The sequence below is a fragment of the Poecilia formosa genome, unplaced genomic scaffold, assembly GCF_000485575.1.
Source record: "Poecilia formosa unplaced genomic scaffold, Poecilia_formosa-5.1.2 Scaffold388, whole genome shotgun sequence".
In the NCBI taxonomy this organism is placed as follows: Eukaryota; Metazoa; Chordata; class Actinopteri; order Cyprinodontiformes; family Poeciliidae; genus Poecilia; species Poecilia formosa.
The window spans coordinates 87,184-104,328 of NW_006800327.1; the positions used below are offsets into that span (position 1 = coordinate 87,184).

A 17,145-nucleotide genomic window follows, 5' to 3' on the forward strand; every position below is an offset into this window, starting at 1 on the left:
GGTGCCCACCTCTAAAATTTTTCTATGAGCACCACTGGGATTTTGTGTGTCAAACTGGGAGCCAGTTATGAATTGTGATGAAGTAACTGGTTAATCAGCTGGTAATTGCGGACATAATTACTGAGGTGAAACCAGAACTGTGAGTTTAAGCTGCACTAAAGGAGAGCAGCAAGAGTCTTTACACTGACAGCTGTAATCGTCCCGGTTCCTCCTTCTCACATTCAGCCTGTGTCCTACATGCAACTTTTATGTCAAGCTTTGAATATTTTAGTACTCACTGATAAGTGAGTCTTACATCAGATCCAAATGTTGCAGAGCATTAGCTTAGCAGTCCGTGATCTCAAGCACAAGGCAGTGTGATACAGGCCATTAATCTAATTTACATCACTGAAGTCACAGCGTGCTAATGGCTGAAGTTCAGGGATGTTTTCACAGCTACCATCAGGGCCAGATTTAGAAGAATAAGGGCCCATGGGCTGGAGCCAATTTTGGTGCCCAATCTCAGAACAAAAAATAAAAAATATATTTTACTCAGGCAAATTGCAGAACATTAACAGGTAAACTTACATATCTGCAGATATGATTTTATGGATAGTTGGTTTAAAATATCTAGCAAATGGCACCATGTTGGTCACAAAAAATGATAATATTCAAATATTTGAGTGTAGCTTAAATTAATAAAAATTCAAAAATATTTTTTAGAAAACACCACATGCCAAAGGAGCTTATTACTTTACTGTGAAGAGTAATGTTTTGTAAAATTCACATTTTGCATGTTTTTATACGTCCATTTGGATCTCTACTGCTTCTAAAAACTGACCAAGCACTTAAAAAAAAACAAAAAACAGCCAGTTTTTGGCAATACATTAATATTTTTTGGTGTTGGGAAAATGAGCAGTTTCAAAAACGTCCCGATTGTTTAGTCATAATCAACAAGCACTTTGCCGTCACCTAGCAACCCTAGTGGAGCGCCATTACGTTTGGTCAGCTTGGTTTTACCACTGTACGTGGTGTACAATGGCTGCTGGAAAAGACAAGTGTTTTATTTTCAGTGTTTTGTTGTTGACTTATACTTGCTGCATTTTTGTTGATTGTACAGGAGGCTTCACTTCTGCTTTTCAAAGATGTACAGTTTGCAGCCATTTTCATGTGCGAGTTGGGTTGAGTTGGGTTGCGTGGCAAGCAGCAGCTTATTTGCATTTAAAGTGATAAGACACCCCAGAACATCTCAGAATAGATGAAATGGAGAGTAAAACCTCATTATCTATTTTTTGATTTTGTGCAAAAAATGTAATGAACATGCTTTGTAAAGCCCATAGACCTATACTAGTTCAAGGAAGCCAAAAAACCATATAATTTCTTTGCAAACTGCTAAGAGCTAATATTAGTATTTCTATACATTTTAAATCTGTGCGCCCAATTCTTTTAAACATCAGAGGATGTGTGTTGTATCATCATTTCATCAGGAAGAAAGATTCTGATGCTTTAACAATCGGGCCACGAGTTGATTCCAATGTTCCTTGTTCAGGCAAGAAAGGGCGCCGCAAAGCGCGAAAGACAGACGCCAGCGACTTGACGCCCAACCCTCAGAAGCTGCACAACATCGGAGAGCAGCTGCAGAAGCTCAACGCCGCCATTAAGGGCATGGGCCCGGTCAACGACCTGCCCGCCGTGGCACGAGCGCGATCCCGCAAGGAGAAGAACAAGCTGGCATCCAGGTGAGACGATCCTCACTGTGACTGTGGGGCTTCGGGGGGTTTCCACTGACGCTTCTGTTTCTAAAGCATGAGTGAGAACGTTGAGTTCCCGTTGGGTAGTAACCAGTTACATTTACTGGAGTAACTTTTGGGGAAAAAACTACTTTTAGGAGTATTTTTACTACATTGTACTTTTACTTTTACTTGAGTAATTTTATTAGGAAGTATTTCTACTCTTACTTGAGTAATTTCTTGGACGGCCACTTTTTACTTTTACCTTTGTAAAAATATGCTGAAGTCGTGCTACTCTTACTTGAGTACAAATTTTGGGTACTCTGAAAAATTGGACTCAAGCAAGAGTAGCACTATATTTACTTAAGTAAAGTAAAAAGTTGCTGTCACAGAAATTACTCAAGTAAGAGTCAAAAAGTATTTGGTAAAAAGTCTATTCAGGTACTGAGTAACTTTTACTGTGGATAAAAATGCAAACCCTGCATTCAGGTTTGTTAAAGAAGCTTTTCTTCTTTTCAAAGTTACTTAAAATCGAGCTTTTCCAACAGAAATGGAAAAGATGTCACTCATATTTCTTCTGAAGCCTAAATATGTTGAGATTTAAGTAAGTCAAATGTTGATATCATCATGAAAAACGTTGGGGAAAGAAGAAACGATGGAGAGATGAAGCATGAAAGGAAATAAACCAACCCAGAGTTACAGACAAGTAGACAGCCGGGTCATGGGAAGTTCATTTCTGCAGTAAGGGAGGGGCAAAATTCAGAATTTGGGTCGGTAATAATGAAGAGCATAGAGATTTTAGGCTTATCTTTTACTCTCACACAAACACCCTGCATTAAGACACAAAGTGTTTCTGTTAAAACCTTGCTTCTTTTTTCCTTTAACATGTCAGCGGGTTCATGTTTTATGTGAACATGCAGGTATTTCACGTGGGAAGAATCTTGTCTTTTTGTGAATTCATATTGTGGCTGTCTGATCTGAGGTCAAGGGTCACAGCAGCATAATCCTGACCGCTTGCAGTCCTTCCCTCTGGCGCTGTCATGATCCGTGGTTTTTAGTTATTTTGGGATTTTCTGTGTTTAGTCCTGTTTCCCTGAGTCTCTGTGTTGTCCTCTCAGCCCTTGATTGTTCCCAGGTGTGTCTCGTTCCCTTGATTACCCCGTGTGTATTTAAGTCCACCTGTTGTCTCTGTCTCTTGTCCTCGTCAAACTACTCGTATGTCTTTTGTCTGCTTGCCACCACAGTCTTACTGTTAAGTCCTGTGTTGGTTCCGCTCTCGTTTTCAGTCCGTTGTTCCTTCAGTTGCTATCGGTAATTAGCTGTGTGCTAACTCTCTGCCGTGCCGCCTGTTTTGGACTCTCTTAACTAAATCCATCATTTCTTCACAACCTGGGTTTCTGCGTCTCTCCTCACCTCCTCTCAACCACCACACAGTTACACCAAAGTAAAGCTGTTTCCTACAGTATCAGGAAAATATTAACTGTAACCTTTAGTGTACTCACAACTTTTAGTGGCCAAATTGTGTATTGTCATTGCTTAAAACAGGGGTTCTCAAAGTTGGGGTCAAGGCCTCCTTTAGGGTCGCGAGTGTTCAACTTTGGGGTCCTCTTCAGAAATGAACCAAAAATGACAAGAACAAAGCAAATGCAATTGAGTAAAGTTGTAAGAAGCAGGACCTGAAAATAACCTGAACAGCAACATATGGGCTGTTAATGCTGATTGTGTTGTGATTGCTCCACTTTTTAACTCACTATTCGCTCATATTCTCAACCACGTGTCAGTTGTGATCATTTCACATTTCTGTTTTGTCGCCTCACTAAGACCCGCCTCCAGGCTCTGATTGGTTGTTTCTAGTTGGCAGTGGGAGAAGGCGGAGGATCGCGATCTTTCCACAGATCATCTGTACCGTACCGACATAGTGACAGTTTCAACAAATATGTAAAAAAAAGTATTTAATTTAATTTCTATTGTTAGATCTGTTCCGCGTACAGGGAGTCCATATAAACTTCCTCTCTGTAAACACAGAAGTATAAATATTAAAGCTCCAGGAATCCTGAGCTATCAGCAGTTCTGATCTGCAGGTTGATTTAACTGAGTCATGGCTGCAAGACGGCAGGAAGCGCTCTGCTTTCTGAGGAGGATCATCCCCATGAGGCTGCTCAATCTGTTTGTTTTAGTTTCGTCTTCAAACGCTCTGACATCCCCTCCTGAGGACGGCGAGTCAGGAGAACAAGGCAGGGTTAAGGAACACCTCTTTGTTTAGTTTGCTTCTCCTGCTAAATCCCACCAGCTGCTCGGTAATGGGATCATGCGATGAAAGGAAAGCCTGTAGCGGCGTTAGCGGTTCCAGTGGATGACGGTCTTATTTTCCTGGGTTTCAGGGCCTGCCGGCTGAAGAAGAAGGCCCAGCATGAAGCCAACAAGATCAAGCTGTGGGGGCTCAACCAGGAGTACGGTGAGCAAAGTGGCCACTTTAATGCTCATGTTTACTGCTGAGCCTTTTAAACGTCTTGAAAATCTATGTTTGTGTTCAAAATAGTAGTGAGTAAAGCTTAAAACTCCACACATAAACCCAGTGGAAACACTGCAGGCACTGTTCTAAATAAAACATGAAGGAAACTTTATCCTATTGATTCGTCCTCTGCAGAAAGTATATAGTAGGCTGTTGTTGTTTTTATTTTTAAAGTGCATGTTTTTAAAAAAGCTGAAACCTTTAGGGCTTTAGTCAAACTCATTTTCATTTTGGGTCATATCTTTCAGTACATTTTAAGGGTTGATATGGTTGAAAATAGGATTTTTCTCATGTCTTTTTTTATGTTTGTAAGTTATTGAACCAGTTAGTTTAAATTTTATGTTTAATTCAACTTCATTTGAGTCTTAAGAAATACCTTTATGTATTTTTAGGAATGTTTGTAAAGGATTCGTGTAGTAACGCTGATGTGAACCCCAGGAAAAATACTACGGTAGAGACTAATGCATCCTTAAATACACAAATAATTAATCAAGATCATGAATTTCCTCAAAGGGCCGGTCGGTTAGACTGGGGCGAAAAACTGTGCAGTTTTTTTTGTTTTTTTTTTTACCTTTTTCTGGTTTGCTGCCATGATTCTAACACACATCTGATCTTAGAGCTTATGTTGCATTTAAAGGCGGCTTGGAAAACCACATTATGGGATGTTAACAGTGGATTAAACTGTAGTACTGGCTGAAAAAAGAGCGGGAGGCCGAGGGAAGAGATACAGGAAGTACTGGAGTTCCTACTGTAGCAAACTGAGATAAGAACAATAAATTAACTTTTTATTAATTTAGTCAAACCTCCAGGAGTTGAATAAACTGAGTTTTTAGGTTGGCACTTAAAAAACTGGAAGGAGAAAAAGACAGGAGTGGGAACTATTTCCCAGAATGCTTAGCGGCATGTTTCTGTATCCTGAGATGGAAGTGCGTCACATTGATCCGACTCTGGTGTTTTATTAAGGAAAATGTTTATTTTAAAGCTTGAGGATAAAGTCCTGTTCACACTAAATGTTCCTGAGCTGAATTCATTGTGAAGTTTAATAAAATTCATCATCAGATCAGAAATTTTGTTCATGCAACTTGAAACAAAAATTTAAATTATCCTAAAGTAAAATAAGTAGATATTTTATCTTAATATTGTGAGTAAAATAGTAGAGAAATGTGGCTCTTTAATTTTTTTTCTTGCATATTGTGAAATAAATATTTGATTTAAATTGCAGCATTAAGTTAAAACTCACAATTCAAGATTAATTAACTTAAAAAGCAAAGTTTAGACAACTTGTCTCTTGTTGTTAAATCAACTTCATGAGCTTTAATTTCTGAGTTAAAACCAAAACAATTTTCTTGTCGACTTAAATTGCAGCAGGTGGACTTTCGTTTTCCAGTTAAACCACCTTCAAGTGTTTTACAGTGCGTTGTCTTAGATTGCATAGAGCAGCCTATTTATTCATAAGCAGACAAACAGGAAAATAAAATTCCTTCATACATCAGTTATTGATTCTGTGACGCTGAATCAGCAGCTTCCTGTCGGGTCGGCTGGTTCTGTTATTGCAGATTGTAAATAATTCACCACAACCGCGGAGTGATTGGTTAACAACGCTGAACTATTTTGAGCACAACTGTGAAATTCGAAGCAAGACTTCAACCTTCCTCTAACATCACCGCTGATAAATATGGACTCTTAGCTTTTTAAAGCCTCCTGAGTGCATACCCATAATCCTTCACTCTGTGTGTGCCTACAGTAATGCAGACGGTGGCGTACAGACGTCTCCACAAAGCCTAATAGCTTTTATCCACGGTGATCCTCTGACATGCAGCAGATGATGAGCGGTAGCTCGGCTAACACATGCGAAGAATCCGTGGCTGTAGTAATGAAATAAAAGGCTCAGAGAAGCCATCTGCTTTAAAAATGCCCCGTTTAGGAAATCCAACCGGACCAGAAAGCTGATAGTAACAGGGCCACTCCGGAGCATGTAAACACACAGAGTGAGGAAAAACCTGAGAAGTGTGACTTCACCTCCTTCCTGCTAATCAACACTTCTCCTCTGCCAAGTTTCCCGCCCGAGTCCTCCTCTTCCTCCTCTTCCTCCTCTTCCTCCTCCTCTTTAGCTCGTTTAGTTGAGCCTTTTTTTTATAGCCTAACCACTTTCTGACTTCTTTAGGTTTCCTCTTCCTCTAATTTTTCAGCATTCCACTCATTCCTGATCTTTGTCCAGCGTTTCTTTGCTTTAGTTTTGGCTTCATGAAATAGTTTGTATTTTTGGTAAAAGGCCTAAACAAACAGCTAAACTTCACATGGTGCTTTGCTTCTTTTTGCCTCTCCGCCATCGTTTCAGAAGTAAGGGGGACATAAAAACCTGGAAAAACAAGAATCTTCAGACAATAAAACATTTTTTGAGGACGTGAATACGGTTTTGGGTTTCGAACTGGGCAGTTGCCCTGGGTGGAATCAGTTCTTGGGGCACCCAAGAACTGGAAAATAAGATGTATATCTTATCAGTCAGCTATCCCCAGAACAAGTTTGCTGCTACTTGTATGCATGTGTAGTGGAGTAAGTTTCCCTCAGGTGATTTTCAGTACATAGAGACAACATTACCTGCTTTCTGCTACAAAAAAATCAGATAAAAAGATGAAATAAAACCCTGTTGGACCAGCATTTTAATTGGTTTACAGTTCGACAAAAGGAAGAGCTTACACCATTACTGCAGAAACCACAAATGCAAATTTATGCATTGTGATTAATCTAATTTTTTTTTTTTGATCAAGGTCTTTTTATTATTTTTTTTTACATACACCACACACATACACACACACACAAAAAAAAGACTAACGAAATATACAACAAAAATCCCTCCCAACCCTCCCCTCCTATACCGGATCTACTACCTGTTGAGATTAGTAAATTAGTTAAATCATTATGATTACTATTANCCCTGTTGGACCAGCATTTTAATTGGTTTACAGTTCGACAAAAGGAAGAGCTTACACCATTACTGCAGAAACCACAACTGTGTCTGTTTGTATTTCAAACATACAAATTTATGCATCGTGATTAGTCTAGTAATTTTTTAATCAACTGACAGCAATATTTATGCGTGAAATATTCTGCCAGTGGAAAACTAGTAATTTTTAAATCAATTTTAAGTCATTATTGATTTAAAACGATCTTACTAAACGATACTTGTGATTTATTTTTATCTTATTTTAAGTGTACCAAGATATTTGCTATAGAAACTAAGCCAAAAATGCTTGGTAATGTTTTGGAAGTGCATTTTCTATACCTACATATTCAAGGATTCAAGGATTTTTTTTATTGGCATACCACTCTACAAAAAGTCCTCTTTCAAAAACAAGAAAAAAGTAGAAAAACATAGCGTGTTTTTCTTAAAATAAGAAAAAAAATTGTAACAGCAACAGTTTATAGTAAGAAAAATATCTTACCAAATAAAAAAAAATAATACAAGAAAAAAAATCTACTTAATTTAAGATATTTTATCGTTTTTAAGATTTCAGTTTTTGCAGTGCAACTTTGTTTGTGGTACAAAATTTGGATACAGGTCCAATATTAAGAAATCTACCACACAAATAAAAGAAATAAATAAATAAATTTATGTGATATATGTATATTAAAAACTGTGTGTAAATAATTTATGTGGTGAAGCTGACTTCGTTCCAGTTTGAGTTCAGCAGTCTGAAGGGAAGAAATCGTTTCTCAGCCTGCTGGTCTCGCTCTGGTTGCTCCTCTTCTGCAGACTGAACACCAAAAGGCATCAGAAACTTTCAAATTCACTGCCTGATTCCGTGTCATAAATACTTGAACTTTCCACCAAAGACAAGCAGGTTACAGACATTTTATCCCATCCGTGTGGAAAAAGCGCAGCCTGGCAGAAGATGTTTACTCGGGTCAGGTGACCTGGCAGAAGGCGAAGTCAGAGTCGCAGGCGGCGCTTATGTTTCACCCCGTCAGCGGCAGAGTTAAACCACGGCCCGCGGTTTTGTAGACGCACAGAAAAGCAGCTGATGCAGAGAAACTGCGTGAGTGAAAGCCGAACCTTTGTTGTCCAGACGGGGAGACACTCAGCTGACTAATTAGAGGGAATCCAGTTTGGTGCTGGAGGCTCTTCCCGCCCTGCAGGCGGATTAGATGCAGTTTCTGAATGTGATTTGTGGAGCAGCCAGATGTCAGCAGCTGCACTGCTGCGCTCCTGTTACATCTTTCTTCCTGCGATGCAGACATATGTCAGCATCTTTCTGCACGGCGTCGTTGCTCTACAGCACATGCGTCAAACTCAAGGCCCGTGGGCCAAATCCGGCCCGCTGTAGCTTTCTATGTGGCCCTCCAGATTCTAGACTAAACACTAAGTGTGCTTAAATATTATGTAATCAGTCAAATCAATGCAGTTTTTATCTGTTTACTGCCAAATTATATCAATTAGTCCCTGCAGTTTCTTGAGAATTATCGTGAAAATTCACACAAAATCAACAAATCCCTGCACTTTTTTTGCGCTAATACATAATTTGGAGTTTACTGCAGATTATGTATGCCTCAGTCTTAGTAGGTGTCAGATTATAGTCCATAATCTACACAGTGAGTAATAAAAAGTCGAATTTATCGTTATAAATAAGTGTAAATATTGCAAATATTTCCAAATTAGTAGCATAAACACTTTGATTTTTATTACAAAAATCACAAAAAGAATCACGAAAACTGGAGGGACTGAAAAGATGCTCAATAATATTATTTAATTTTAAGAATTAATTGATATTTTAATAGTATGTGTACAGGTTTTATCAATACATTCTGGCACAACCGGCCCTTTAAGAGCATTCATGATCTTGATTCGGCCCAAAATGAAAATGTGTTTCACACCTCTGCTCTACTGTTTAACATTTATCCAAGATTCACAATTTACTTTAAAGACAGTGGAGAAAAACATTACACAGTAAAAACACAAAATATTACTAAGTTTTTCTGTCTTGTTTCTACATCAAAAATCTTACTGCACTTTAAATAAGACAAGATGAGCTTGTTTTATGTCAATAATTCTTGAATATTGTTAAAAAAAATAAAAATTTCACTCAGATTTTTCACTTACAATGCGGGAAAAAATGTTTTAAGTGACATGACCTGACAGTAAAACTAGTAATTGTTTAGATTTTTAAAGATTTATTTACCTAAAACAAACCTTATATCTTGCTGAAAAGTTAATTGTTTAGTTTGTCTTATTTCAAGGGTTCTAAGATATTTCCACTAGAAACTAGACAAAAATACTTGGTAAGATTTTGTGTTTCTGTTGCTCAGACTCATAAAAAGTTTTTTTTTAAATGACTGTGTAGTTTAAAAAATAGGCATGTTTGACAAATAAATATTCATATTAAAGCATAATAAAAAACACATAAAACAAAAATTTGCAGAAGAGAAATTTTGATTGGACTGAAAATTTTATTCATTTTTATTTATTATCTCATTTGATTAAAAAAAAAACACAGAAACAATACAAGTAATTAAGATTGATGAAATTTAAATATACTAATAAAATATGACCTAAAAACAGGATCAAGTTTCATAAGAAAATTTCTCTTTTTCTGTTTAAGTATTAAAAATGTTTTTGACAGTTTTGTAGAATATGATAATTTTTAGAAAAAATACATTCAGTCTGTTGTACAGAGAAACCAAAGGTCACAGAAAGGATTGAAGACAGAAAATTACTCATTAAATAATGTTACAAATTGTTTCTGTGGCCGCAAACGGGTTGCAGTTTCGACATGCCGTCCTCTAAGAAATTGACCTTTATCTGAGATTTCCAGAAAGCCGCCAGCATTTCCCAATCCAGGATCTTCCACAACAGAACAACAGGATAAATTACAGCAACTCTTTTGCTGTAATCTGCTCTGGTGTCTGCTGAAGTCAGATCCAGGTCATTCTGACCCCCATCACTTTCACAAAACGACCCGAACATTTGAAATAAAACGACCTGTTTTATTTCAAATAACTGCCGTCAGCTTTTTATGCCTCTTCCACGCGAAACGGGAGTTTCTGCAGGTTTCTTGGTGAGCTTAAGGTGGAAAAGAGTTCAGACTGCTGCTTAACTGTAGGAAAGCTTTCAATCTACTGATCATTGTCTTTGTGCCCTGGATAATTAATTCATAAAGTTTTCAGGCTCCATGTGATTGTTTGTGTCGTAGAAAGTTTCTGTCAAGAGTTTTTTCGCGCCTGATAGTCCATTAAACTCGGTTCAACTGGTGATAAAAGTTGCAACATTTGTTACATTTTCAGCTGGAGTGGTTCGCTTTCACACTGCACTGTGTCAAACGATTCAAACTAATTAAAAGACCTGTTCACCTCCTCGCCTGTGGTGGCGCTGCACCAAGAGCCAGTGAACAAAACGGCACAAAAACCTCAGAAGAAGCAAAATTTCCTTCTTCACAGAAGAAACATAAATGAAATGCCTTCAAATTTTAGCAGTTGTAGGATTTCTCTTCTGGCTCTGGTAAAAAAAAATCACAACCCGTTTCTCCTGCTAGCGCTAGACTCTTATGTATGTTTTGGTTGAATTTACCCAGAATGCCCTGCACTACAGTCTGTTTCCTGCTTTTGGAGCAAGCTACTTGGTATTCACATATGCATTCAAACGGCGCCAGGGTTCACTTGAACCGAACCGAGACCAAAGTTTTCATCACTGACAAAAGAGAAACCCTACTGGCCGCATCTTGTGAAGAAGGAGGTTTTGCTCGTGTCTTCTTCTGGGGTTTTTGTGTCGTTTCCTTCAGTAGTTCTAAGTGCAGCGCCACCCCTAGGTGAGGAGGTGAACAGGTTCTCCTGATCAGGCGATCAGAAAACAGGCGAACAGGTTTGGATTGTTTGACACCTGAAAATGTAACAAATGTTGCAGTTTTGCTCCGTAACCGAACCGACTCCACCAGACTAACAGGAGCGAAACCACCCTGAGAAACTCGTCTTCAAAATTTGACCTTTGCTCACCTTTGGATCTCGATTTTCCATGTTTCAGAAAACCTGTTGGGAGCCCTGCTGCGGATCAAGGAGGTGATCCGACGGCGGGTGGAAAGCAGTGAGGAGGAAGACGGAGACGAACGTGGAATGACCCAACGTCTCGAAGACATCCTCAAAGAGTCCAGCGGTGAGATGCTGGAATGCTCCCAGATTCCTCATCGCTTTAACGATAAAAAACTGGCACATTCTGCAGATTTGGCGTTTTAGAAATATGTTAAAAGATGCAAATAAACAAATAATTCTTTTTTAGATAAGAAAATAAACATTTTATTGCCTAAAATGCGATACCTTATTATTCCTTTAGTATTTTCATTTGTTGCAAAGATTTCAACTAACATCAGCGTTTGGAAAGTTCAACCATTTCTGCTCAACATAAAATAAATACAGTGTAGCGCTGATCTGGGGATTATTATCTGTACAGAGTTTGAATCAGGTGAAGCTACATTTATGCCTCTTGAGGAGCACAAGGGTTTTTTAAATCTTTAATGCGAAATGTTTTTTTTTTTTTTGGCTTAATTACAGCTTTTAATATGTTGTTCTTATAAAATTAACCGTTTTTGAGTGTATACTCTGACGATGAATCGATTATTAAATTAGTTGATGATTATTTCATTAGTTGATTCATCTGATTAATCATTTAAGACTATTTTTTGTATTTTAAATTCATGTTGTAATTTTCTGGCCTAAGTAGATTCTGACAGTGTTATTTCACCAGTAAATGGCCTTTTGTAGATTTATTAATAATTAATCAATTATTAAATTAGTTGATGATTATTTTGTTAATCAATTCATCACAATTAATTGTTTCAAGTTTTTTTTATTACTTTTAAATGTAAAATGTAATTTTTTGGCTTAGTTACAGCTTTGAGAATGTTATTCTTTCAGCAAATAGCCTTTTATCAGCTAATGATTAATTGATTACTAAATTAGTTGATGATTACCTCATTAATCAATCGTTTCAGTCCTACTTTTTTTGTTTTAAATGCAAAATGTAAAGATTTTTGATTAACGTCTGTGCTGTTCTTTCAGCAAAAGGCTTTTTTAAAGTTTATATACGTCAGATGATGATTATTTTGTTAATCGATTTATCACAATTAATCGTTTCCACCCTAGTTTTTTTTTTTTTCACTTTTAAACGCAGAGTGTAATTTTTGTTGGTTTAACTGCGGCTCTAAGCGTGTTGTTCTTTCAACCAATGGCATTATTTTGAGTTTATATTTATCAGTTAAGGATTAATTGATTACTACATTAGCTGACAATTACTTCATTAATTGATTCATCACGATTAATCTGATTAATCGTTTTGGCAGCCGCAGTTTTTTTTCTTTTCTTTTAAATGTAACATGGTCATTTTTTTACTTAATTAGAGTTCTAGGAGTGTTGTTTTTTAGCAACAGGCCTTTTTTAGAGTTTACTAACGATTAATCGATTACTAAATTACTTGACCATTATTTCAATAATCACTTAATCTGATTAATCGTTGTAATCCTAGATCTGTTGTTCGTTTTCTTTCCTTCTTGCTTGCTTTAATTGGTGTTGTCTGTCACATGTAGGTCCCCTAGTCGCTGGGCGGACCAAAGACTTTGTGCAAAGGATTCTGGATGCCAGCGCGAGCGGTCAGAACCAGCGTAAGGAGTCGCTGCAGGGCGGAGACGAGGCGGCGGGTTAAACTGCCCAGCGCCTGTGTTTTTTTCTCCATGCCCTCCCATCCCAGCACCCACCTGGCCAAGCAGCTCCTCTGCTCTCACCCTGCGCACATCGGAGTGAGAGCTGAGCGGAGAAGAGGCTGGGAAAGAAGAAACCGAGACGGGAGGTTGTTTCCATCCTGCTCTCCTTCAACAGCAGCACCCTGTCGCTGCAGGCTGCACCGCAAACACCACCAGGCTAGAACTGCTGCTGATATCTTTACTGTGTCCTGTCCGTCTGTGTGTGTGTGTGTGTGGGTGTGGGTGTATGTGTAACATACTGTATGAGAGTGTATAGTGCTTCTGTTTCCCTCCCTGTGCTGTATTTGTATCCCATTGTGCCTATGAATAGACATTGCACTGTTTTGTAGATAGTCGTAGTTGTTGGCGGGTGAGTGAGCCGAGGGCAACGGGGCATCCGAGGACACGGGAAGCTCAGAAACCAGGAAGTGAGAGGAGCCCGGTTTCAGAAAACAAAGAGGTGGATGGATGTGTTTTCTCATTCCTCTGGGCTCCGATGAAATCACTTGAGGGACCCGGAAACAGAGGAACCTCTGGAGCTTTAAGAAACCCCCGTCTCTGCGAAGTCACGTTTCTTTCAGTTCGTCTCCACCGCATCAAAACGAAAGCAGAGCTAAAACCGAAAGTGAGAACGGCACCTTAATTTAAGCTGACCAAAGACAACTGTAACTACTGTAATGCTGAAACATCACAACCAGACCAGCCGCGTCAACCGATCACAAAAAACTATCAGAATACTGTGACTGTTGTCATATTTCTACAAGTTATTTTTTAATAAAGTCATAACATTAAAACAATAAAGATGCAATTAGGGGCAGGCATTTATCGTATCGTTTACAAATTTTGATTTATGCTAAAAAAACTGACTGAAATGGTATTTTTACTATTTTCTCCCATTTTTTCCAACAACAGCAGAAACAAATATCAGTAAATCCAAAAATCTAATTAATTGAAGCCTCCATGTGCAGTTTAGTGATAAACATCTGAAGTTTATTTGAAATAGGAATATTTTTCAAGAGCAGTATTTGTGGCGCCATCAATTCTGTTACCTAAAGAATAATAAATAATATTTTAACATCTTTTTTATGGTTATCACAATATTAGTACCATGAAATATAACATCACCAACCTGATGCAATATCACCAGAATAAAGTCGTTATTGAAGATGTTTTTTTCTTCTGTTTGGGTTTAAAGCATCGTTTCCTGCTACTGATAATAATTTGATGCTGCTGTTAAAAATTAAGTATTTTCTTATTGTACCAAAGTATAACTTTAATTTATTTAAATTTTTCGGAGAAGTTCTCATAAAATGTCTACTTCATTCTCCTAGTGTTACAACCTTGTTCTCGTATTTCTACGACTTTATTCTCTAATTATTTCAAATTTATTGTTATACAATTTTTTTCTTATAATATTATGACTAGAGAAGAAAATCCTTCAGTTTCTAGCAATCGATTAAATTCGATTACAATTTTTAGGGTTACATTGAATTCAAAACCGATTTTTAATTCAGAAATCTATTTTTTTACTCAGTTTTGCGATTCTGTTTAAATTATGTGACTAATAAGAAGAAACGACAGTGCAATCAAATGTAACATTTATTTAAAACAACTTCCATCAGTTTATATTTGCACTAAAGTGATTAAACGACCTGTTTCAGGTTAGCTTAACTTCTTATTAAATAAAAAATACCAAAGAATTATTTAACTTAAGTGCGGTGGCCGAGCGACGAGTTTATAAATAGGAGCAACAAAGACGCACAACTGAAACGCATTTTGAGTTTGTCTTTATCGAACAAAGCGTAATAAAAGAATAAACAAATATATGCAAAGAAAATACATTTAAAACAAAAGCAGCAGAAAGAAGCATTTCACATTTGAGCATTTTGATCGTCTGCACCTCTGATTGTAACTTTATCGTTATAATATGTATTTTATTAGCCTGGCTAATTCTCCATCTGTAGCTGAGAAGCCTGATGCTTCTCCGGTTTGTCTGCAGTGGCTTCATTTAAAAAAGGGAAAACGTCCCCGCTGCCTCCCTCGCCCTCGGCTCAACCCCTGGCCTGGTTATGTAGCGCAACTTCCTGAATTGCAATGACCAATAGAGAAAACACTTGTAGATCTAGACAGCAAATAAGTCTATTTTTCTGTTTGTTTCTGTCGATGTTTTGATTCTGTTGTTATCTTGACGACGACGCGGCGGCCCACTAAGTGGGTGCTGCTCTTGAGGATTTTTGAAATCTGCCTTTGTCTGTGGTCTTTGCTGAAGCTGTAGACCAACCTGTCCAAGCTCTCTAAAAACTATTGGACACACAACAAAAAGAAAAGATAGTCAATGACCCTTTGAATTGCACTGTGGTAAGAGCAAATAAGCACCTTTGAGGAGGGTTTTAAATCCTCGAAAAGAGAAAAAAAAAAGACTTTTTGGCACCTTTCTGCAAAAACAGATATCGATTCAAAGACTTGAAGGTGCCTGCTGCTTCCGAGCAAAAGACAGTTTGGGTTTGTGTCAGTATGGTGCTACTATATGATGAAAAAAAAATGTACAGAAATGCAAATCTAGCACGGAAGCATGAGGCAGTAACTGCTGACTGGGTTTTTGTCCTGCAAGCACACGCTGCTGGTGGCGGCTTGCTTGCATAATAATGCCTTTCTGAAGTGCCTGGAGCTTAAAGCCACAGGGGCCTGTGTTATTACAGCTGATCCTGATTCCTGTGAGCGTCACAAACCTCACCTACGACTGCTGTGCCACGCTTAATGCTCCTGAGAAAGGAGAAGGAACGTCTCATCGCCTGTCAGCCAAAACAGTAAAACAAAAAGATTTCACGAAACCTACTGGAACATCTCATATGGTAGGAAAGACGTTTTATTCCTGCTTTTTGCCCGCATGGCTGCTGTGTTCCAACTCAATGTGTTCCCCTCCTGACTGAAAAGCGTACAGAAACATTTCCCCTCCTGCAGAGCTTGATGTTGGTCATTCGAGAGCTGTGGTGGAGGAGTTCATTACGCTCATGAAAGGCCCAAAATGCAAATCTAAATCTAACGGATTTGATTTTTATTCATGCAAGTTATTTTTTTCCTTTGATGGAAGCAGAAAAAATTAAGTGATATTATGATCAAAGAGTCAAATTTCAAAGTTATACATGGCATTCAAGTTAACATGGTTACTGGATGGTGCTGGAAAATGGCTGGAAATTTTTAAAAATTACATTTAAAAACAGTTTCTGGAAACGTTTAAGCTGTTATCACAGTTGGATTAAGCAGGTATTTACAGAATCCAGTGTTTATTTACAAAGGAAATGGAGGTTGGAGGCGGTGCATCACCAATAATCTTCCTGTGTCAAACGAATACCGGGAACGTAAATGCTTGCTACAAAAGTAAGGCAGTGCAGAAATCAATAAATCAGGACTCACCAAAGCTGCTTTAAGCTTTTCACTTTTGTTTTCATAACTTACAGTGACGTATTAGAGCCACATTTAGAAAGTAAAAAAATACAATTACAAGACTAAAGTAACAATATTATGAGAATAAACTAACATGAGAATAAAGTCGCAGCTGAACGAGAAAAAAGTTACAATATTATGAGAATAAAACCGAAATAACATAATAATGAAGTCACAGCATTACGAGAATAAAGTCTTAACATTATGACTTTATTCTCGTAATGCTGTGACTTTATTCAACCTTGTTCTCATACAGTTATGTCCTCATCATATTATAAGTTCTTGGAATTTTATTGTTTTTATTTTTTCTTATTATTACTGAAACATCTGAATTCATGGCAGAGTTTTAAAGTGCTGCTCAGCCTCCTGCCATGTGGGAGTTTTAAGTTTCAGGTTCCCGTTTCTCCTGATGACTTCATTCCTCCACAGCTGCAACACAAAAATCCATCTGCTGCGTGCATTTATATTTATGTGCCAAAAACTAAACAAAGTAAAATAACTTAACTCCAGATTTACACTGTAAAACATTTGAGCTGCATTTAGTTGCGTCTACTATCTTCTATTCTTTAAGTCAAATAAATTTAAAGTTTTAGATTTTTAACCTAAATGTGAGTTTGTGAAAGATAAACTTGCAGAGTAAGCTGTGTTACCTTTGTATAATTTAGTCAAACCTCCAGGAGTTGAATAAACTGACATTTTAGGTTAAAAAACTGAAAGGAGAAAAAGACAGGAGTGGGAACTATTTCCCAGAATGCTTAGC

General features: G+C 37.7%; 1 protein-coding gene across 3 annotated transcripts in view; it reads left to right on the forward strand.

Annotated features, from left to right (window-relative positions):
* Nucleotides 1-17,145, forward strand: part of LOC103154482 (CREB3 regulatory factor-like) — a 43,615-nt gene that overhangs the window by 19,154 nt on the left and 7,316 nt on the right. For 2 of the 3 annotated variants that reach the window (XM_016662737.1, XM_007575775.2), the window contains 4 exons: nucleotides 1,529-1,718; nucleotides 4,091-4,164; nucleotides 11,234-11,362; nucleotides 12,789-13,781. In XM_016662737.1, the coding sequence (XP_016518223.1) occupies nucleotides 1,529-1,718; nucleotides 4,091-4,164; nucleotides 11,234-11,362; nucleotides 12,789-12,904 (509 nt within the window). In that variant the 3' untranslated portion in view covers nucleotides 12,905-13,781. Of the gene's footprint in view, nucleotides 1-1,528; nucleotides 1,719-4,090; nucleotides 4,165-11,233; nucleotides 11,363-12,788; nucleotides 13,782-17,145 lie in introns of those variants that run through there. The other variant, XR_001659202.1, reaches the window with a different exon arrangement.